At 36.0% G+C, this 23,078-nt stretch overlaps 1 protein-coding gene across 6 annotated transcripts in view; it reads left to right on the forward strand.

Moving 5' to 3' along the window:
• The window catches only part of LOC120536904, a 290,128-nt gene extending 268,845 nt beyond the window's left edge, over nucleotides 1-21,283 (forward strand). For all 6 annotated transcript variants that reach the window (XM_039765462.1, XM_039765463.1, XM_039765465.1 and 3 more), the window contains 5 exons: nucleotides 3,768-3,872; nucleotides 8,024-8,128; nucleotides 16,033-16,140; nucleotides 20,124-20,216; nucleotides 20,362-21,283. In XM_039765462.1, the coding sequence (XP_039621396.1) occupies nucleotides 3,768-3,872; nucleotides 8,024-8,128; nucleotides 16,033-16,140; nucleotides 20,124-20,216; nucleotides 20,362-20,366 (416 nt within the window). In that variant the 3' untranslated portion in view covers nucleotides 20,367-21,283. The remainder of the gene's footprint in view (nucleotides 1-3,767; nucleotides 3,873-8,023; nucleotides 8,129-16,032; nucleotides 16,141-20,123; nucleotides 20,217-20,361) is intronic.
• Nucleotides 21,284-23,078: the final 1,795 nt, after the last annotated feature.

The following is a 23,078-nucleotide window of genomic DNA, read 5'->3' on the forward strand; positions in this document are numbered from 1 at the left end:
CAAAGATGTTTTTGGTGGGATCATTCAGCTAACAGCATGTGATGCTTCAGCCCTTGAGGCAGCAATAAGACAATACTACACTGTTCATCGACTCGATATGAACTGCATGGTTATGATAACGTCAGATGGGGCATCAGTTATGTTAGGCCGTCGGAATGGATTGGCTGCTTTACTCAAGGCAGTGGTTCCTCATCTTGCTGAACAGCACTGTGTTGCTCACCGAGAAGACTTGGCACTTACTGATTCTTGGAAGGATGTTAGTTTGTTTAAAAATATTGAGATTGTTGCGTACTGTTTATACTTTATTTAGTCGATCTTCAGTTAAAAAAGGTGCACTCGAAGAATTGGCAAATGTAAATGATATGGATGTAATTTCTTTTCGACCAATTCATGAAGTTCGTTGGTTGTCACATCACTTTGCTATCAGTGCTTTTGTTAAAAATCTTGATGTTTTAGCTGCATACTGTGAAGAACAAGTGCAAGATTGCAATGATCCTGCTTGTAATTATGTTTTGAAATCATTACGAGATCCAATGTATCGGATTGCTCTGTATACAGCAAATGATGTTTTAACTCAATGATCTAATTTATCCATGTTATTACAACAAAGTAATTTATCACCAATTGAAGCACATCAATTTTGCTTTTCTAAAATCTGTAAATTGGAAGCATAATATCTGGGTGAGAATGTTTACTGGAATGATAAAGCCAAGCAAATTTTGAGTGAAAATGAAGGCATTGACACAAGACAAATCACACAGTTAATACGATCAGTCTGTGATCACTTAAAGGTAAGATTTCCAGTGGGTGAACTACAATTTTGGTCAGCTTTTGATCCCACAGGTTTGAAAAAAAATGCATTTGATTTTGGTGTCAAAGAGATAAAAGAACTGTGTATAAAGATTTGTTACATACAACAAATGATGAGTTGATTATTACCCAATACAATGACTTCAAATTTCAGATCAGAGAGAAACTGAAATCTGGTACCATAAATTCATTACCTGAAATCGCAGGAGTAACTTTAAATGATGAACAATTTAGCTCACTCGCAATGTTAATAGATATTTGCTGTACTTTTCAAGTATCCAGTGCTGATTGTGAATGAGGTTTTAGTCTCATGAATAGTGTTAAAGTGAAAACACAAAACAGGCTTGACGTTACTCATTTGGATCATCTTATGCGAATAAAATTATATTTAAATGCTGGAAAGACTGTGGATTTGCACAAAACTCATAGCATGTGGAAGGAATGTAAAATTAGATGTGAAAAGTTGTAATAACCACCTTGTTAATTTTATCAAGGCAGATTTTTAACTGTATCATACAGTATATACAGCTGTTGTGTTTTATTGTTTCAATACTTTAAGAACATGGTTGATATTGTATTATTGTTATGTTATTAACAGTGTGATTATTGGTAGTGCCACTGCCACTTAGTTGACTTACATTGCATTAGTTATTATACTACATGACTTGTTGTCGTAGTATAATACTCAAGTTCGTTATACTGATAGCTTATTGGCTACATGTATTTTGTTTGTATTTATGTTTCTCTATAACTGGGTGGTAAATGAATAAAGTTTCATACATATTATATTAATTTATCACAATACAAGCCTTCATCACATATTTAAATTGCAAGCCTAAAAATACATATTACCTTGCGCAAGTCATTTCGGAGCACCACCCACACAAAATATATTTTGCTCACATGCCCTTGTTCCTTAGAGTGAACATTGACAATCAACCTGAAACCTTATAATGGTGGACGGAATGGCCAAACTATTGCAAGTACTATAGCTGTTTTAGCGTTGTTACTCACCACTGAGTATTTTAACCCACTGTATCTGATTGTGGAATCACAGCTCTGCTGCACCTGATCAGAAAGCTCTACAGCAGATTGTGTCAAGAGCAGAGAGAATTATCGGGGTGCAGCTTCTGTGCACAGTCTATTTGAACTTCTGCCATTCAGGAAACACTTCAGAGCCTTTTCTACATGAACCACGTGGTTCAGAAACAGTTCCATCCCAAGAGCTATAAACACACTCAATCGGTCCATCAATTGTTCTTGGTAGAACTGTTTGTACTTACAAGTACAATCACCTCACTGTAAATTTGCATTGCAGTTGCACAACCTGAGCCACTTACTCTTTCGTATTGTATATTTTTCATTGTTTTTTATCGAATTATTATTATTGTTTTTGTTGTTATTTTATAGGAAAATACATTTATGGAGGATTTGCATATTGAGTCTCATTCACTTCAATAGAAGAGGGCGCATATTTACAGATGATGATGACTTGCTTTTAAGTCGATTTACATTTCAAGAAACTATATTCTTGGAGCTCTTGATATAATTTTTCATATGAAATGCAGTAAAGTATATATATTACATTATACAGATACATTTTTAACTTTATTTTAAAAATGTTTATTAAATAAGTACTGTTATTAAACGTGTGGACACAGTGGACAGCAGTAATGATGAACTGCTGCCCCATTCAGAGATTGTTCCTGCCTCATTCTGTATACTTCCTGGGACTGGCGAAACCCTGGATGGATAGATGGATGAAATAATTAAACATGTACTACGCAGATATTTCAATGTTCCTTAAAATTTTGAAGAATCGCTATTCTAAGCTTAACATGCTACTTTAATTACCATGGGATTTGAGAAACTAGTAAATTAAAAGATTTTAAGATTAATTTTATGACGTTCTACTTTAATGACAAAATAAACGATGTGACATTTCCAGCTTTTTTTCCCACTGTGTCACCATTTTTTTTTTCTATACCCTAGTAAGCTTTCATATGACACTCAGACGATGGGTTACAACTCACCTTTTCACTTTTCACAGTGACTTTCATATCTGACCACATCTTTTATTTCAGGCATTGTGCGACTTTCTGAACTTGAACTTTCAATCATCTTCCTTTTGTTGTTTATACAACTGCTTAAACCAACAAATAGTATGTTTTTCCTTGCCTTCTCTTGGTATTCACTGATATTCTTCTTTTTTCCCCGTGCTTTTGCCATTCTCTTTTCACAGAACACTGAACTTAAGGGAATATTTATATTGATTAGCATATTTGAAGAGGCGTAATTCTGGGAGGAGTCTAGGAGGGGCGGCAGGCGCGTGCATAAGCATTACATTTCACACAGACTGGGATTTATGTAGCGGAAGAGCATGGAAGTTGGCTTATGCATGGTTTTCTGCATCTGAATTTTTTTGTGCGTGCGCACATTTCGACTTTTGTCATTACGCTATATTTTAGTGTGAATTCTATGCACGCCATTGTGCATGAGGCCCCTGGTCATTGAAAGATATCATAGAGTATATTCTTCTAAAAGAAATCCAGGCATCTTTCACTTTTGGTATGGGTGGTCCACATATTGCCTTTTACAGCCTCTCAGTGCTTTGGTTCATGTTATGTTGTTCATTCTTACTGAAGCTTCCTATTTTTTTTAGCTTATTCCCATGGTCTTATTTATTTATTTGTGTTGTTTTATATTATATGAGGATCTCTGCAGGGTGTAGTGCCGGTATGATTTTGTGAGTATCATATTCTTGTATGGGGCCAGGTTTATGAATCTCATCAAAAGATTTCTTGAGCATCGGCTCTCATATGTGGAGATTATTTGCCCAAGTGTATTTTGAACTATGTGCTCCATTATAACTCTGTGTTGAGTTTATGATTCATCACACTAGGGCATTCTGCTACTGTTTGTAATGAATTATACAAGTAACTTCTTCAATGTTTCAGGTTCATCATTCGAGAATGAGGCTTTTGTGAAGGTCCTGAAAAACAGCAAAATCTTAAACAGCACACTGCAGCAAGACAATAAGAACAAGTGGATGTTGGCTAAAGGTTCACAAGAAATTTTATAGTTTAGCCTTATTTTGTTTTACTGTTCTGTTGTATTTTCTTTAGCCTCCTATGATAAATTGTCTTTGGATATAAATAACTTGTTCACATTAATTTGATTTCATTTTTAATTTTCCCTTTCAGTCTTCTATAGTTTTCTTTTTAAATCATTTTGTATCCTAAAATTAAATTCTATTGTGCATTTCCATTAGTGTGTTTCATAAAGTAAAGAGGAGGTAGAATGAAACTTGGGCCCCAGTTTGTTATTGTACTGGTGGTCCTTCTATTTAAGGTTTATATGCTCACCACAAATTAATTTTGGTTTTCTTTGGCAACACCAAAAAATATTGTAGTGTTTAGTAATTTTTCAAATGAAATGCAGTAAAGTGTATATATTACATTATACAGATACATATTTAACTTTATTTTAAAAATGTTTATTAAATAAATACTGTTATTAAATGTGTCGACATGGTGGACAGTGGTAACAATGAACTGCTGCCCCATTCAGGGATTGTTCCTGCCTCACTCTGTATGCTTCCTGGGACTGGCGCAACCCTGGATGGATAGATGGATGGAATAATTAAACATGTACTATGAAGATATTTCAATGTTCTTTAAAATTTTGAAGAATCGCCATTCTAAGCTTATAGATGGCATTTATTAAAGAGCTGATTGTGTGGCGATTAGTTACTTGGACAAAGAAAAGGAAGGACAGGAATTGGGGGTTAGTACATTTAAATTATCTCATTGAGGGTCGCGCAATGGCACAGAAAGCATCTTGCTGGAGGCAGGAACAATTTTTGGACGGGGCGCCAGCTCATCACTACCATAGCGCCACCGTGGCCCCATGTTTAATCCATCCTTTAATTAATTTCATCATGAAAATGATATCAAGTATACACCTTTGTATTTAAATTGTTCAGAGAGCTGTAATATCATGAATGTAATGTATTCGGTGTCCTGTCGGCATAAGAGGAAGCCCATTTAAGAAGCATGTAGTAATTCACACACATAGAAGAACACAAACAATACGAAGCATTTAACGTGCTACTTTAACTACCACGGGATTTGAGAAACTAGTAAATTAAAATATTTTAAGATTAATTTTACGACATTCTACTTTAATGACAAAATAAACTACATGATTAAAGTTGGCATTTCAAGCTTTTTTTCCCACTGTGTCCCCATTTTTTTTTCTTTTCTCTGTACCCTAATAAGCTTTCATATGACACTCAGACAGTGGGCTACAACTCACCTTTTCACAGTGACTTTCATATCTGACCACATCTTTTTTATTTCGGGCACTGTTTGACTTTCTGAACTTGAACTTTCAATCATCTTCCTTTTGTTGTTTATACATCTGCTTAAACCAACAAATAGTATGTTTTTCCTTGCCTCCTCTTGGTATTCACTGATATTCTTCTTTTTCCCCGTGCTTTTGCCATTGTCTTTTCACACAACACTTAACTTAAGGGAATATTTATATTGATTTGCATATTCGAAGAGGCATAATTCTGGGAGGAGTCTGGGAGGGGCGGCAGGCGCGTGCACAAGCATTACATTTCACACAGACTGGGATTTATGTAGCGGAAGAGCATGGAAGTTGGCTTATGCATGGTTTTCTGCATCTGAAATTTTTTGTGCGTGCACACATTTCGACTTTTGTCCATACGCTATACTTTAGTGTGAATTCTACGCACGCCATTGTGCATGAGGCCTCTGGTCATTGAAAGATATCATAGAGTATATTTTTCTAAAAGAAATCCAGGCATCTTTCACTTTTGGTATGGGTGGTCCACATATTGCCTTTTACAGCCTCTCAGTGCTTTGGTTCATATTATGTTGTTCATTCTTACTGAAGCTTCTTAATTTTTTAGCTTATTCCCATGGTCTTATTTATTTATTTGCATTTTTTTATATTATATGAGGATCTCTGCGGGGTGAAGTGCCTGCATGATTTTGTGAGTATCATATTCTTGTATGGGGCCAGGCTTATGAATCTCATCAAAAGATTTCTTGAGCATTGGCTCTCATATGTGGAGAGTATTTCCCCAAGTGTATTTTGAACTACGTGCTCCATTATAACTCTGTGTTGAGTTTATGATTCATCACACTAGGGCTTGCTGCTACTGTATGTTTGCATTTTCAGAGCCAGCAAATTACTGATCCTCATTCTTCAGCAACAGGAGTCATTTGCTATGATTTTGGTCATCAACTTTTTTTTATCCCTCACTTTTACTTTCTCTGATGTTGTTATGTCTTTATGCCTCCCAGAACTTCAGGAGATAGAGACCTTTACTCCTTCTCTTTTTGTTGAATGTGAACTCAAAGAGGCCAAAGCCTCCATTAGCTCTGGAAAATCTTGGGTTTCGCCCGAGCTTCTATCAGCCTTCTGGACCCAACTCTCAGCCCTCCTGTTTTGTAATGTGCGCGTATTTCCAACAATTGTATCTACCACCTTAATCTGTTATTTAACTCAGTTTTGGTTACTTTATTGCTCAAACAAGGTAAGGACCCTACTGACTGGTCCAGTTACCACTTGTTACTGCTGATGACTACTATGAAATTATATTTGTTTTTTTCTGAAAATATTTGTCAAATATTTTCAATGCTGTGCGGTGCGTTTTCTCACTTACAAGTAATAGCACATGTTTAATACAATTATAGAACAAACTTTCTTTAATATCCATGGGTCTTCGCTTAGTGGTTTCCTACATTAATTCAAGTTTGCTGGTTTCTAGGTTTTTGGGTTTTACTCTGGAGATCGACTCACAAAACATATTTATTTTTAGAGAACAGTTATTTGCCATACACTTCGTGATGGGTTTAAACTTCACAAGGATCCCAGAGACAATGGAAGTAAAACTGGAAATGAATAAAGTACCTAGATGTTTAATTAACTATGAAGTTCATTTCTTTGAAAGCCAAACTGGTGTTTATCCTAACCTGTCAAAACAGGGTGGAGGCAGCATCATAATTGTATGGTAAATTCAAATATTAAACCACCTGATATGAATACCTCTGGGATCTGGGGGAACGTGCAATACAGAATGCTTATAGAGGAAACTCCGGCATGCAAATAGCATCAAATTTCTGCAGAGCCAATGGCCTGGTTGAAATCTGAACCCATTTGACTATTGCTGTGAATCAGAAGCATTAGCCACTGTATCACTGTACTGCCCTTAACTGAATGTTCATGAATTCCATTGACAGGTTTACTTAAATGAATTGTAGTAACCATCCATCCATTATCCAACCCGCTATATGCTAACTACAGGGTCACGGGGATCTGCTGAAGCCTATCCCAGCCAACACAGGGTGCAAGGCAGGAAACAAACCCCAGGCAGGGCGCCAGCTCACCACAGGGCACTCACACACACAGACCAAGAACAATTTAGGATCACCAATGTACCTAACCTGCATGTCTTTGGACTGTGGGAATTAACCGGAGTTCCTGGAGGAAACCCACACAGACACAAGGAGAACATGCAAACTCCACGCAGGGAGGACCCGGGAAGTGAACCCGGGTCTCCTAGAATTGTAGTAACACTATCACTAAATACTTGAGAATAGTCTAATGGTACACAGTTGACTTTAGAAAGAAATGCTAGGCAGTGCAGGTGGAAGAGGAGGTACAGTAATAAGGACTGTGTGTTTCACCACCATACCTTTCAAACTTGTCCAGGTTTATCTTCAGATTCTGACATTGTCCCATCTTCTAATGCACATTTTTCATAGGAGACATGCTAACTACTAAATTTTAATGACTGAATATAAAATTAATCCTCATTAGTTTTGATCACATGCAAACACCTATACATTGGAAATTCACAGCATCTGAACTGTTGAGGTTTGGTCATTTATGGCATATAACAATAATTATGGTCTCCAAAATTGAAACAACTCAAGCATATCATCTGAAATGCTTGAAATACTGGTGTCCATATTAAGTCTTGTCAGAATTTTCTTGTCATCTTCAGGTTATCATACATTTAGACATTATGGAAATCCATGTCCTTTTTGTCTGGAAAGGTTTCATGTCTTTCTCATTTTTCCTCCAACTGCTTATAATAACTGTCTTCTTCTTATTGTGCTAAAAGTGTGTCACTCATATATAATGAATTATACAAGTAACTTCTTAAATGTTTCAGGTTCATCATTCGAGAATGAGGCTTTTGTGAAGGGCCTGAAAAACATCAAAATCTTAAACAGCACACTGCAGCAAGACAAGAAAGACAAGTGGATGTTGGCTAAAGGTTCACAAGAAATTTTATAGTTTAGCCTTATTTTGTTTTACTGTTCTGTTGTATTTTCTTTAGCCTTCTATTGATAAATTGTCTTTGGATATAAATAACTTGTTCGTATTAATTTGATTTCATTTTTTATTTTCCCTTTCAGTCTTCTATAGTTTTCTTTATAAATCTTTTTGCATCCTAAAATTAATTTCAATTGTGCATTTCCATTAATGTGTTTCATAAAGTAAAGGGGAGGTAGAATGAAGCCTGGGCCCCAGTTTGTTATTGTACTGGTGGTCCTTCTATTTAAGGTTTATATGCTCAACACAAATTAATTTGAGTTTTCTTTGGCAACACCAAAAATTCTTGCAGTGTTTTGTATTCTTATGTTTGTGTTTAGGCTTTGATAAGATGCAATAGGCTTGCAAGTGATTGTGGTTTCTTGCTCCAACCAGGATGCCAGAACTATTAAGAGATGTGTTCAATTTATGAACTTGGTAAAAATCTATTCAAATCAACACTAATTTTCTGTTTGTGGATTGGATATGACTTATATTAAATATACCAAAATATACCAAAATGTCTTTCTACAATAAACAAAGCAATAGTTTATTCATGACATTAGGATCATAGAAGATGGATATACAGTATGCAAGTATGTACAGTGTTACCAGTAGTGGGCACCACTGAACCCTAAATCCCACATACAATATAACCCGACACAACTCTGGTCTTATTCTAAGAATGAAAAAAACCAAAATAACACAACTACATATAAATTAAATGATCTTTATCTCCTTCCACCCCTCTAAGTGAGTTTTGCCCACTGCCTCCCAACTCTGACTCCATAAGATTAGGCACTGAGATCTCTTTTAGGCCAGACCCAGGAGATATTCTGGCATCATGTTATTGGTCATCCAAAGTACTTCTGGGTCTTGTTGCAACCAGGGCAGTCCTTCTCCAGCAGTACCCTCTGGTAGTATGCAAGGACCCCAACAGGGCTGTGTTGCCATACTCTAATTCCCATGCCACCCTGTGGGTGTCCTAACTGGGAATGGCCTAGAGGTACTCTGCCAACAAAAACAAAACAATTGTATTGTGTATTATAAGTACATGTAGTCCTTCATGTGCTATGAAATAAATAACATTGACCCCCTTTATACGTCCCCGACCTGAGTCCACAAAGATGCGCAGTATGAACACTGGCCACTGCGTCACCCAGTCACACTGTTTGAACATATCAGTGACAAATAGCTGGATTAAACCTAAACTGAAAAGTTATTAATATGTTTCTGTTACCATATTGCAAACAGTACACTCCTTTTTTTCTTGCTTGTGTGACTGGGCCCTGCAAAGGAGCGGCATACCTGTACGTATGCTTCCTGCCCTACAACCAGTGCTGCTGAGGTAGTAATAATGCAGATTTTTTTATTTCAATAAAATAAGCATTTTGTTAGATTATTCGTTACTTTAAAAGGTCATTGGACTGCATAATGCATGTTACTTTTAACGCATTACTGATCCCAATATTGTGCTACTGAGCTTAGCATTGTAGGTTTCAACTCATCAATACAAATGTAGTGTTTTCTAAAATAATTAGACAGATTATTTCAATGAGGAGAAGGCATAACATGATTGCCCAAGCCTCAGAAAATTTATGTTTGTGGATACTTCCACTGTTTTCTACCCATGACTGCTAAGATAGATGGCCGCTTATATGCAGAAGCTAACAGAGTGCAAAGAACATGCAGATTATGAAATCCTTAACTGTAACCCAGTGAGGGGTTTCCATGGCTGCATAATTGTGCTACTTGCAGAGAAAACTACATCTGTTAACCAAATTTCTCAGAGATCAATAACCCGTTTTTTCTAACCATAATATGAGTATATATGGCATGTTTGAAACAGGTTATTGAAGTGTATTGTCTTGGACGAATGAATGACCGGTTCTCACAAGGATGACGTTTTGGGGCTTTCCCTTGCCCAATGTATTATGAATAATAACGAAAATGACTAAACTCTTCCAAGGTGAAGTAACATAAAAGTCCACTAGATGGCACTCCAAGACTGCAAAAGAATGAGAAAGTTAACCAAAGCAACTCAAACAAGTACAGTATATATTTGTTATGCGATACAGGAGGTGTTCTAGACTTCTGTCTTCGCCTTTGGTCAAGCAAGTCTGACCCCTTCCTTCCCAAGGCAGTTCTTTTATAGTAGGGGAGCCAGAAAGGGTAGCACTTTGGTTCTTCTGCGGCCGTCTTCTCAGGGCTGTGGAGGAAAGAACAGTCAGAGGTATTAGCAGCAGCGCCCCCTCCTGGTCTGTGGCGGTTTCACATACCTGTTTGGAAACTGTAGGGCAACCCTCAGGCACACATGTGTGACCGTATATAAATAAACTCTTTGATAGAGAGAGAGAGAGATGAACAAAGGGCAGTGAAGATGAAGATTTATATTTAGGAGATCAAACCTTTGAAATATAATTAATTACACTAAAGTATTGTGTATACTGAAGGATATATTGGTAACAATGAAAATAATACACAGTAAACTTGCAACAAACAAATAACAGAAATATTGTTTTACAAATATTTTACTTTGAGATAAAATGTCAAGTGATTCAAAATTGTCATAGAAGAAATGGTATGAATAAGTGTAAGGTAACACAGAGAAAAACAGCCAAATGTGTATTCTAACCAAGGTCCCAACAAGAATACTCGGAGGAAGATCAATGAGACATGCAAAGAATGTACAAACTGCACACATACAGTGGCCTGGTGAAGGTGCCTGGCTGAAGACCTTTAGTGGCAGACCCCTCTTTTATCATACCATAATCTTTGTATCTATTCATAAATGTTGTTATTCTGTTCCTTAAAATGAGTGTGCTTCTGTTACATTGATATAACTCTAAATGCCAGAGACCCCCTCCTAAAACAGAAAAGGTAAGGTAAATAAAGTATATTACCAAATTATTTGTGTAATTAAAAGCGTTGCTAAAGGCAAAACTGATAATTAATTAACCAACTTAAACTTCATTCAATTCCTACATTGAATTTGACTGTCCCTGCATTGGCACATTAAAATTTCTTTTTCAAATCCCATAGTAGATAGTAGCTGGTTAAATACACACACATTGTGGCTAATATTAAAGAAAAGACTGCTATGGTACAAATGTATAAGTAGTACATTTTGTTATTGAAGTCATAGACTTGTTGATTTAGGATGAGTCTTTCTTAGCAAAACCAGCCACATTTATTTATTTGTTAATGCTCAGCATCTACAACTACCTTTACATGAACACAGCGCCCTAGGCAAAGACTTTCCACTTCAGCCCTCCAGCCACAGGCCCCAGAATGAAGTCACAGGGTCCTGTTGAAGAAACAGCCACAGAGGGGTCTGCTGCTCAAGGTCTGTAACTAGACTGTCTTGGGCATAATTCATATTTAAGCTGTCTCATATAGCTGAGAGGCCACAGCACTAACCACTGCACCCCCATCTTGTCCTTAATTGAACAACAGAGTTCACAATATAAAGACTTAAGACAATTGTACAGTACTGCTATGAAGTATGTGAACTCTTTAGAATTTCCTCTATTTCTGCATAAATATGGCACAGAAAGTGGTCAGATTTTTATTCAAGTCCAAACACTAGAAAAGGAACCCAATTAACATGAACGACAGAAATATAATACTTGTTCATTTATTTATTGAGAAAAAGATCCAATATTAAATATTTATGTGTGAAAAACTATGTGAATCTTTGCTTGCGGTAGCTGGCGTGAGCAGCCAATGAAGCAATAACTCACACAGAGTGCTGTGAAGAATTCTCAGTTAAAATATAAGCATAGATTATACTGATTGCAAAATACAGAATTAGTACTCATAAAATTCACACGGAGAGAAAGATAGATACAGATTGATGTAAAAGGAAGCCAACACTACCTATCCATTAATTAATTGATGAACAATGGCCTGTTGACAATGGAGGAGATTAAAATTGTAAAAGAGAAAGTCAAAAACAAAGTCACAGCCCTGGAGACATTGGCCAGCTGGCCACCCAGGCCACGGCATAGTAGAGTCTGTATTGGCCATCTAATACGATGAGAGAATCTTTCCATCCAACAAATCCAATGCTCCTTTATCTGAAATAACTTTTCCAGAAGAGCAGGTTAGTAGTAGAGCAGTGGCAGTAAGTGTCACATCCACATACAGAGAAGAGAAACCGAATAGAGGAGGTTTAGTAACAGGGTATAAATATTATATTGCTTACATTTCTGTACAAATGACTAACAAGCAGTGATACATTATGTATAGGCAATCAGCAGCTCTAGTCAGGGTATGCTGTTTTAAAGTAGTGAGTATTCAGCCTTACTTAAAAGCAGAGACTGAAGGGTCATTGCTTACATTAGCAGGCAGATCATTTCACACTCACTTCTGGAGCTCTGTAACTAAAAGATCAACCTCCCACTCTTAATTTATTAATCCTTGGAATCTTAAATAGACCAGCATCTTGTGTTTATATTTTCTGGTGCTTGTAATAATTCTTGCAGCAGCTTTGAATTACCTGAAAGCTGCATAAATAACTATTTGAATCGCCAGTAAATAACGCATTGCAGTAGTCAGTCCTACTAGAAGTAAATGCATAAATTAATTTCTCAGTGTCTTACATATTTACAGAACATGTTAGTCTTCCAACATCTTTAAGATGGAAAAAGCATTTTTTGGATAGTTCTGTAATGCATGTTTTAAATAACATACCAGCGTCAAAGATAACGTCTAAATTGTGTGCTGATTCAGTAAAACTAATGGTGATTCCAGCTGTGTTAAAGAGTGACAGAATGTCAGAATGTCGGCATAATTCCCTCTAAAAATAACATTTCTGTTTTTTCTGTATTTAGAGACAGGTAGTTCTCATCCATCCACTCCTTTAAATTATTAACATAATTAGTTAAGGACAGCATCAGAGAAACATAATTTCGTCTAGAAGAAAGGTATGACTGAGTGTCATCTGCATACAAATGAAAATGAATGTTACGTTTTCTAAGTTCCCAGTGGAAGCATGTAAAGTAAATACAGTAACAGTCCCGGTACTGAGCCCTGTGCGACACTGTATTGAACTTTTGAATATAATGATGGAGTACTGTCAGCACATTTCTGTACGTACTGAACTCAATTTGATAAATAAGAACTAAACCAGGCAAGCACAATGCCTTTGAGAACAATGCAATTTTCCAGCCAGTGTAGTAAAATAAAATGGTCAATGGTGTCAAATGCTGTGTTTTAATCTTACAACATAGTTACTGTACAATTTCCTTCAATGTCGTTTACAACACAGGTTATTGGCATTGCAGTGTTTTGTATGTTGCAGAAGCCAGAGTAGAATTTTTCAAATCAATGGTGAAGTGCAAGGTGAGACTGAAGCTGCGTGGTCAATATATTTTCATGTATTTCAGAGAGGAAGCGTAAATTTGAATGGGTCTAAAATTATTAAGTGTATGTGGGTCTAGCTCTGGCTTTTTAAGTAATAGTTTGATAACTGACACTTTTAGTGCACCAGGAACTGCATCATTCAGTAATGAGCTATTGATAACGCTAACAATGGATGTTGCCAGAACATTTATTGAGCTTTTTTACTAGTTTAATTAGCACTGGTCTAAGGAGCAAGTAGTAGGTTTCATTTTGGAAATTAAGGTTATGACTTCCTGATCTGTTACCAAATTAAAATTACTAAACTAATATACGCAAGAAGGGACTGGGTTTCCTAATCTAGCATTGAGTTTACTAGGTGATACTGAAATCTGAGATCTTATATTAGTCAATTTTCTCTTTAAAGAACTTCATAAAGTCTGTACTGCTGAAGTCTGTTGGTGTTTGCACTGTAGTTCAGAATTGCCATTTGTTAGATCATCCACAGTTCTAAACAGTACACAAGGTTTATAACTGTTGCTATCTGTTAGTCTAGAATAGAAGTCCAAGCAGGCAATAAAGAGACCTGCAATTTCGTTGTTATCCATCTACGCTCCAGTTTTTGACACTCTAATTAATGAGCTTGAGTATCTCATTAAACCAGGGAGAGGTTCTATGCTGTATAATCATTTTTGTTTTAATGTGAGACACTGTATCTAAAGCATCTTTCAAAGTCACATTATGATTAGTTTTTGGCTGATCCAAATTCTTTTTCACATTTATGATTTTGATGCAGAGTTACGATCAAAGTAGAGCATTGTCCTTGTTTCAGTCTATGAGTATACTGTAAGGGCAAACTAAGTCCAACATAATTAAGTAGTGATAAGAAATAACTTCATTTAAAGCCATAATATTAAAATTTTGACTCTAAACTCCGTAAGTAATAATTATTTCTAATGTGTGGTTTTGACTGTAAATAAGGCCATTGACAATCTACCAAAACCCTATTGAGTTTAATAAATAAATAAAGCATTTGTTGTAAGTGTCATTTTCCACATCAATGTGTACATTAAAATCCCACATCAACACTATATGATCATAATTTATAGCTACATCAGATAAAAGGCTGCCAAATTTAGTCATGAACAATGGATATGAACTTGGTGGTCTGTAGACGAGTATTACAGTTGTGCTGGAATCTGTTTCAATATCTAATACAAGTACCTCAAAGGAAACAAAATGTTTCCAGTAACTGTTGATCAGCGCTGCAAATAGGCTTGGAGGAATTCTAACCCATTCCTCCTTGAAGAAACGCTTTAACTTAGGGGTGTTGGTGGACTTCTTTGCATGTGCTGCTTGCTTTTGGTCTTTCCACAACATTTTTATGGCATTAGGGTCAGGACTTTGACTCAGTCATTCCAAAGTATTCTTTGATAGAATGACTTGTATTGTCTTACTGCATGATCCACTTTTTCTTGAGCTTCAGTTCATTGCTGGAAATCCTGACATTTTCCTGTTGAATTTGCTGGTGAATTCAGAATTCATAGTTACATCAATGATGGCAAATAATCCTGTTCTACAGGCAGTAAAGCAGGCCCAAATCAAGATACCACAGTTTACATATGTCATAAGGTTCTCATGTATTATGATCAAATTCAGTATTTGTTTCTCGCCAAACATAACATTTCTCATTGAAGTACAAAAGTTCTATTTTGACCTCATCTGTCCACAGTACGTTGTTCCAATAACTTTCTAACTTATCCACTTGGCATTTAGCAAACTTAAGCAATTTTCTTCTTGGAGATTAGTGACGTTCTCGTTTTAACTCTGCCATGTACACCATTGTTGTTTAGTGTTCTCCTGAAGTGGGCTCATGAACAATGACATTAGCCAATGCAAGAAAGATGCTTAGATGTTACCCTGGAATTCTTTGTGACATCCAGGAGTATTACATGCCTTTCTCTTGGAGTGATCTTTACTGGTCAACCACTGCTGGGGAGGAAAACAGTGATGTTGAATTTCTTCCATTAGCATACAATCTGCCCATTCCAGTGAGCTGGTGCTGTCCAAACTCTTAAGAAATATTTTTGTAACCTTTTCCAACATCATGATCATTGACATTTTTTGTCTCATGTTCTCAGAAATCTCCTTTGATCAAGACATGACACTCTTTCACAAACCTGTATGGTGAAGATTAGACTTTAATAACGAACACCCAGATTTATGTTCTTGGGAAAGAGCAGTGCCTCCCAAACTCACATCTGATTGCCATCCTATCAGTGAAAACACCTGACTCTAATGTCCCCTTTAAATTAACTGATAATCTTAGAAGTTTGCATAGTTTTTCTCACACAAATATGTGTAACATTGGACTGTTTTCCTCAATCATGCCTTTCATAATTTTCATACAAGTTCTTTTAATGGTGCCTATTCGTTTTGGTATCAGAATATAATGAAGCAATGTAATGTTCCATATAAGTGAAATGCAGAACAGCCAACAATCTAGACTTTTACATGTTTCAGGTTTACTGTTCGTGAAGAAACTGCTGGGGAAGCTGAAAAGTTTCACCACCTTTAAAAACAAAAAGCTGAAGGAAAGCAAGGAGGTGGAGAAGTGGATTTTGGCTGAAGGTTTGTCAGAATGTTTTAAGTTTTGTCTTTATTTTTTACTGATTATCTTCTTTTACCTTTCTTTTGGGTATATTTGAATTATTCCCTTTAATTTGAAACAAAGAGAGTCTTCTTGTTTTGCATAATTTGTGATTCAATGAATATCTTTAAATTACATTTTATTTTATAGAAATTTAATTCCTTTCCTTAAATTCATGTACTTTTCTACCACTCAGCTTGCCTCTAGCACAGCGGTTCCCAACGTTTCTTATGCCCTGCACCCTTAGAAAATGTTTGATTCCTGTTCACACCCCCTACAAAAGTAATACAACATTTGAAGGTGAAGAAGTCAAATTTCTAATTTTTGAGCCACAAATTGAACCCAATGTAGTACTCCGGGTAAAAAAATTGAACTCATAAAGTTTTTAACTCAGTACATAAAATATGAAGTATAATTTGAGCAATTTTCCTTTATAAATCTCAGTAATCTTGTAAATGTGTCCCCGTAAAACTTAAATAATTAACTGATGATCCAGAGGTTGAGGTTATCCACACAGGATCACACACTGACACATGATTAGTAGATATCCTCCCAGAAGTAAAAAGAACTACAAAAGAGGTACTAAGAGATTTGGAAATTGTAGAATGAAATGTGCTGCTTAAATTAAACAGGCTGAAATCAAACAAATCAGCAGGACCAGATAACGTTTATCCGCAAGTTTTTAAGGAGGTTAGCGAGTACATGCAGTATATAAAACACTAATTTTTTAGGAAGACACTGTGCACTGGGGGAATTCCGAAGGATTGCAAAATGGAAAATACTATCCCATTATATTAAAAGGGTGACATGAACCACAGGTAAGTTAATGGAAGGAGTTATTAAAGGAACAATTGAGCAACACATGACAAAACAGGTGATTTTCTTAACAGACAGCATGGGTTCAGAAGAGAGAAGTCATGTTTTACCAATATGCTGGAATTCAATGAGGAAGCAACAAAAGAATATGATCAGAGTGGTGCATATGATATTAATTATCTTGACTTTCAGAAAGCATTTGATAAGATGCCACATGACAAGTTGAGCATCAAACTAAAAGAAGTGGGAGTTCAGGAAGACACAGACACAGGAAGTAGAGGGTGATGGTGTGAGGAACCTTATCAGAATTGGTTGATGTTATGAGTGGTGTCCAGCAGGGGTCACTGCTAGGGCCGCTGCTATTTTTAATACATATAGATGATGATTTGGGTGGGAATATATATATAACAAGCTGGTTAAATTTCCAGATGATGCCAGGATACGTGGATTGGCAGATCATCTTGAATCTGTTGAATCATTACTGAGGATCTTGCACAGATTTGTGGAAGATGTATCTTAATGTCAGTAAATGTAAAGTATGACATGTAGGTAGTAAAAATGTTAGGTTTGAATACACAATGGGAGGTCTGAAAATCGAAAGCATACCTTATGAGAAGGATTTCAGAGTCATAATGGCCTCGACATTATCAACCTCCTGACAGTGTTCAGAAGCCATTAAGGAGGCTAACAGAATGTCAGGTTATATAGCACCTTAATGTGTAGCATACAAGTCCAAGGAGGTTCTGCTCAAGCTTTATAACACACTGGTGAGGCCTCATCTGTAGCCCTGTGTGCCGTTTTGGTCTCCAGGCTACAAAGAAGACATAGCAGCACTAGAAAAAGTCCACAGAAGAGCGGCGAGGCTGATTCCAGGACTACAGGGGATGAGTTATGAAGAAAGATTGAAAGAGCTGAGCCTTTTTACAGCCACAGACTGTGGCAACCGCCCTCGAGGTTTATAGTGTGTTTCCTAACCACATCTTCCTTGAACATCGCAGAGCTTTACTCCTTGCACTGTAGACCTCACTACATGCCAAATGAGACCTCCCCTTCTTCACTCACCCATCCACCCTATTGATCAATGCCACTCTTTGTGCACCCCACTGACACCTTCTGCTGGGGGTCTTCACTTGCATTAACTGGCAAGCTCCAAACAGCATGGCTGGACTCCGTCTCAGTGCTGCACAGAGCACGTACTCTATATAACACATTAGCATACCCTACTCACTACAGTATTAATATCCATGAATAAAAAATTATCAACAAATACAAAAAACAGAGTCAGCTAATTTTCTCTTTTCTATAACATCACCAAATATCAAATCAGTCAAAGCATTTTTTAGATTTTGGGGTATTTAGTTTTTCTGTCAGAGCAATTGTTTTTACCCTTAAATATTGATATTTCAAAATCTCTTTTCTTGACAGATACCTACTACCCTAGATGTACAAGCCTGCCAACTTTCAGTTTTATATCAAATGAAAATAGTGTTTTTATTGATTTGTGAGTGAGTGAATGAGTCAAGGTTATTTTTTATTTTTTTGCATAAAAATTGTTTCCTTTGTACATGTTTCAGAATTGTCTGCTATGTGGTCGTTATCTCAAACTGTTATACCAAAATTATATTCACTGTAGAATCGCAAATAAAGTAAACCTTTCTTAAAAATGTTATTTTTTGGAAAACAGAATTGGAAGATTGATTTTTGTGTACTTTGTTTAGGAGGTCACAATGGAGGTTAAAACATTATTATTCTTATAAACTGAAAGTAGTAACAGACATGCCTTATTGTTTGTTGTTGTATGAGTTTATGTCAAAGGAGTGAGTGACTTCAAACATCTGAAACAGCAGTGTAGTTTTTTCAGTTTAGATAGCAGTGTGATAAGGTCACATTACTGAACCGTATATTTAGCTTTAAACAGTCAGGATTTTTAAAGGCATAAAAAAGTTATTCACAAAAATGTTCTTTTAAAATATAGTCAATCCTTAGGAGGTTTGAGGAATAACATTAACTGCAAACTGTAATTAAAGATTCTTTTAATTTACTAGATCTAACTCTGATTTAAGGATTATCACTTTTTAATATAGACTATTAAAAAGAGAGTATTGACTTCATTTTGGTAAAGCTTTTATATGGACATTCATTTATTTGTCAAATAAATTGAAATTTAGCAGGTTTGATAGTGTTATGTTATGTTATGTTAACGTTTAGTTAACATTTTCTGCAATACCAGAATACATTATCCAAATATCTGAAGTCACAGATTCCTAATAACAACATTGTATAGTTTGGCATTTTGTTGTCACATGTACAGAGCACGGTGACATTTTTACTAAAATGTATGACATTGCCACTTCTCATCACCATGGTAAACAGGGATGTGTGAAAATAAACAACTTCATTTTAATTAATAGACAACTGATATCAGCTTTTCTGCTGTACACCTTCCATCACAGAATAGCATTTGTTAAAATACATTTGTTTGTTGAAGCATTCATTGTAAAGACTCTTGCTCCCCTTAACCATGAAGTGGAGCAAACAGGTCTAAAATGGCTAGACAGCGTCAGACGTCTACTTATAGACCATCACAATAGGAAATAAAGTGTGGAAACTGAATGAATGTTCACTTAAAAAAGAAAGTAGAACTCTCCTTATATACAAAGGAGAAGGAGAGTTCTCTCAGTCATTGTGTTACAGCAAATTCCCCTACTGTCTGACAGAACAGAATTATTAAATTAATACTTACTAGATAACCGGGGTGGCATGGTGGCACAGTGAGTAGTGCTGCTGCCTTGCAGTTAGAAGACCTGGGTTCACTTCCCGGGTCCTCCCTGTGTGGAGTTTGCATGTTCTCCATGTGTCTGTGAGAGTTTCCTCCCACAGACCAAAGACATCCAGGTTAGGTGAATTGGCGATCCTAAATTGTCCCTAGTGTGTGCTTGGTGTGTGTGTGTGTGCCTTGCCCAGGGTTTGTTTCCTGCCTTGCACCCTGTGTTGGTTGGGATTGGCTCCAGCAGATCCCCATGACCCTGTAGTTAGGATATAGTTGGTTGGATGACAGATGGAAAGATAACCAGTTCAAGAAAGACTAAATGGATTTGTCTTCAAATATTATGATGACTTTTAATAACTCTGGTTATTTTGAATGTAGATAAAACAACCATTCTGGAAGAGCGCATTCATCTGGGAGGAACAGGAAATTATCCCATGAAGAAATCAAACAGCATTGACCTTGTCATGAACTGTAAGCTTCAACAAAACATTCTCAATATTTTATACAACATAATTATCATATAGCTGAAAATGACAAAACAGTTGAGGACTAGTTTGCTTGAATTTCCACTGATTGTTGATGCTTTGAAATGACTTATTTATTTTTTCTTTTACAGTCTGAAGCCGCAATAATCAGAACATGATCTGATTATTGACAATCTCATCATGGGAATTATCCAGCCTGAAATTTTACTTGCCATTTTGCTTTGTAACCGCATGTTTCCTGCCTCATCTCTGTGATTTGAAATGCAAGTTAAACATCTCTGGCAGCTTCACATTAAAAGCAGTTCAGCTACATTTCAAAGTAAAGATTAATATGTGAAATTATGCATTCTCGTCCTTATTGTGAGAGAAAACTGCAGTTTGTTCCATCTGAAAATCGATATGTGTAAGCATTGATACTGCCAGTGCACAGGGTTTGAGATATTTAGTTTTAAAAATGTTAAAATTCCTATACTGGGGAAAAGGATTCTCTCTCCTCTTTTTTGCTCTTACGCTGGCTGTTGGCCTTCCTCTCTTTCTCTTGGTGGAGGTTGAATTGAATTTAGTTTTGTTAAGTTTGACTTGTTTGCATGGAATGTTATTTGCTTTTAATAAATTCAGTAATTAAAAAAATCATTGAACTATCTGGCTCCTCTGCCATATCTTAGTATTATTAGTCTATTTTCATTATAGCCTTATTACTTAATTGATTGATGATATTAACAGTAGTTTTAAAGATTTTTAATTAATAGTTGCCAAATCAAAACATGACGTAATCAAATAGATTGCTTAAACATTTATTGAAACCTAATTAAAAGAAGTGGCAGGATATTATCAATCAATCAATCAATCAATGAACATTTATTTATATAGCACATATTCATACAAAAAAATGTAGCTCAAAGTGCTTTACAAAATGAATAGAAAAATATTAGACATATGTTTTTTGCATCATTAAGTAAACGCAGTGTAGTCACATAAATACAGTATCATATGTTTTAACTTCATATAAATTCTGTATTCAATAATCCAAAAATAAAAATCTTAACCTCATTATTTTCTGGTCCTTTGTCTATCTTTGGTATTGTTACTTCCTGATTAATTGACCTACAAAGAATGATTTGTGTGGTAAAATCATATTGGTTATATCATGTCTTTGCTATTGTGTTTTTGTGAAAGTTTTTATTTCTGTTTACGATTTCCCATTTTATTTACACAGTTTGCTCCTAAACATGATTTTGGCTGCCATGAAGGAACTTTTTTCAGCCTTCTTAGACTTTTTCATTTGTTCTTTCAGTTGCATAAGAGAAAATTCTGAGTATGTGTGTATAGTCGCATTGCCTGGTAACTGCAATATCTTTACGAAGATAACTGACGTGTAGAAGGAGGAGCCAACAACTATTGAGATTATTATTTAATTCAAGTTTGATTTTATTCATAGTGGAAAGTACACTCAAGGGTAGAGATGAACCCTGAGAGAGAAAAAGATAGGAGCCATTGCCAGATGAAACCAAAAAGAAACTGTCTAAAACAAATCATATAAATGTTAATAGGGTGATGTAGTCCAGATTCATGAACTTACATTGAAATTGTATCTGCATGCAAAACAAAGATGAAGAGACTAATTCCAATTAAAAACAGCTTTGAAGGTTTCAGCCATGTAAAAGCACACTATGCATATGGCATGCCATCAGTAAGATGTTGCAGATGTTCTACCAGATGTTTGTGGCGAGCACCCTCTTCTATGCGGTGGTGTGCTGGGGAGGCAGCATAAAGAAGGGGGATGTCTCACGCCTGGACAAACTTGTTAAGAAGGCAGGCTCTATTGTAGGCACAGAGATGGACAGTTTAACATCCGTGGCAGAGCTACGGGTGCTGAGCAGGCTCCTGTCAATCATGGAGAATCTACTGCATCTACTGAACAGGATCATCTCCAGACAGAGGAGCAGCTTCAGAGACAGACTGCTGTCACCGTCCTGCTCCACTGACAGACTGAGAGATCGTTCCTCCCCTACACTATGTGACTCTTCAGTTCCACCCGGGGGGGTAAACGCTAACATTATTCAAAGTTATTATCTGTAATACCTTCATTTTTATCACTCATTAATTTAATTTTTTTTTTTTTGTTTGTATCAGTATACTGCTGCTGGATTATTTGAATTTCCCCTTGGGATTAATAAAGCATCTATCTATCTATCTATCTATCTATCTATCTATCTATCTATCTATCTATCTATCTATCATATGTTCTTACTGGGCAAGGTTTGAACAAGAAATAGGGGCAAGAGGTAATTTAACCTGCAACAAACATAAAAAAAAAATAACAACCTAGAATAGTAGTTAGCTATAATTCACCCAAAGTCTTATTATTAGATGCTTCAAAAGACTAAAACAGTTTTAATAATACTTCATTCAAATTAATTATAGTCTGTATTTAAATCCATAAATTGAAAATAAACAAGTATTTCTCAAGAAGCTGTAATAGGGAAACTTTTGAAATCTGTCATTTTTGATTTTTTTTTTGTTCACAAAGGTAAACTTCTTCTAAGTCTAGGGCTGGTTAACTTAGCACCTTAAGTTTAAGGTTGTTGTAGTTGAAGAGCAGGTAACTGGTCTGTGTTACAACAGACAAATAAGGAACTTGCAATAGATGGTTTTCAGAAAGACTAGGAGGCTCCGCCCCCTGCTCGCTTCACTCGCCAACCCCCTGGTTTGGTTAACTGGATATACAATTTAAAGAGATTGTTATTTTCATGGGTATTGTTACATATGCATTATTTTCACTTTTACTTTAAAACTTTAGTAAAAATAATATTTGGAATTAACCTTTCTTCAAGATTGCATTGAATTT

This window comes from Polypterus senegalus, chromosome 10, assembly GCF_016835505.1.
Source record: "Polypterus senegalus isolate Bchr_013 chromosome 10, ASM1683550v1, whole genome shotgun sequence".
In the NCBI taxonomy this organism is placed as follows: domain Eukaryota; kingdom Metazoa; phylum Chordata; class Cladistia; order Polypteriformes; family Polypteridae; genus Polypterus; species Polypterus senegalus.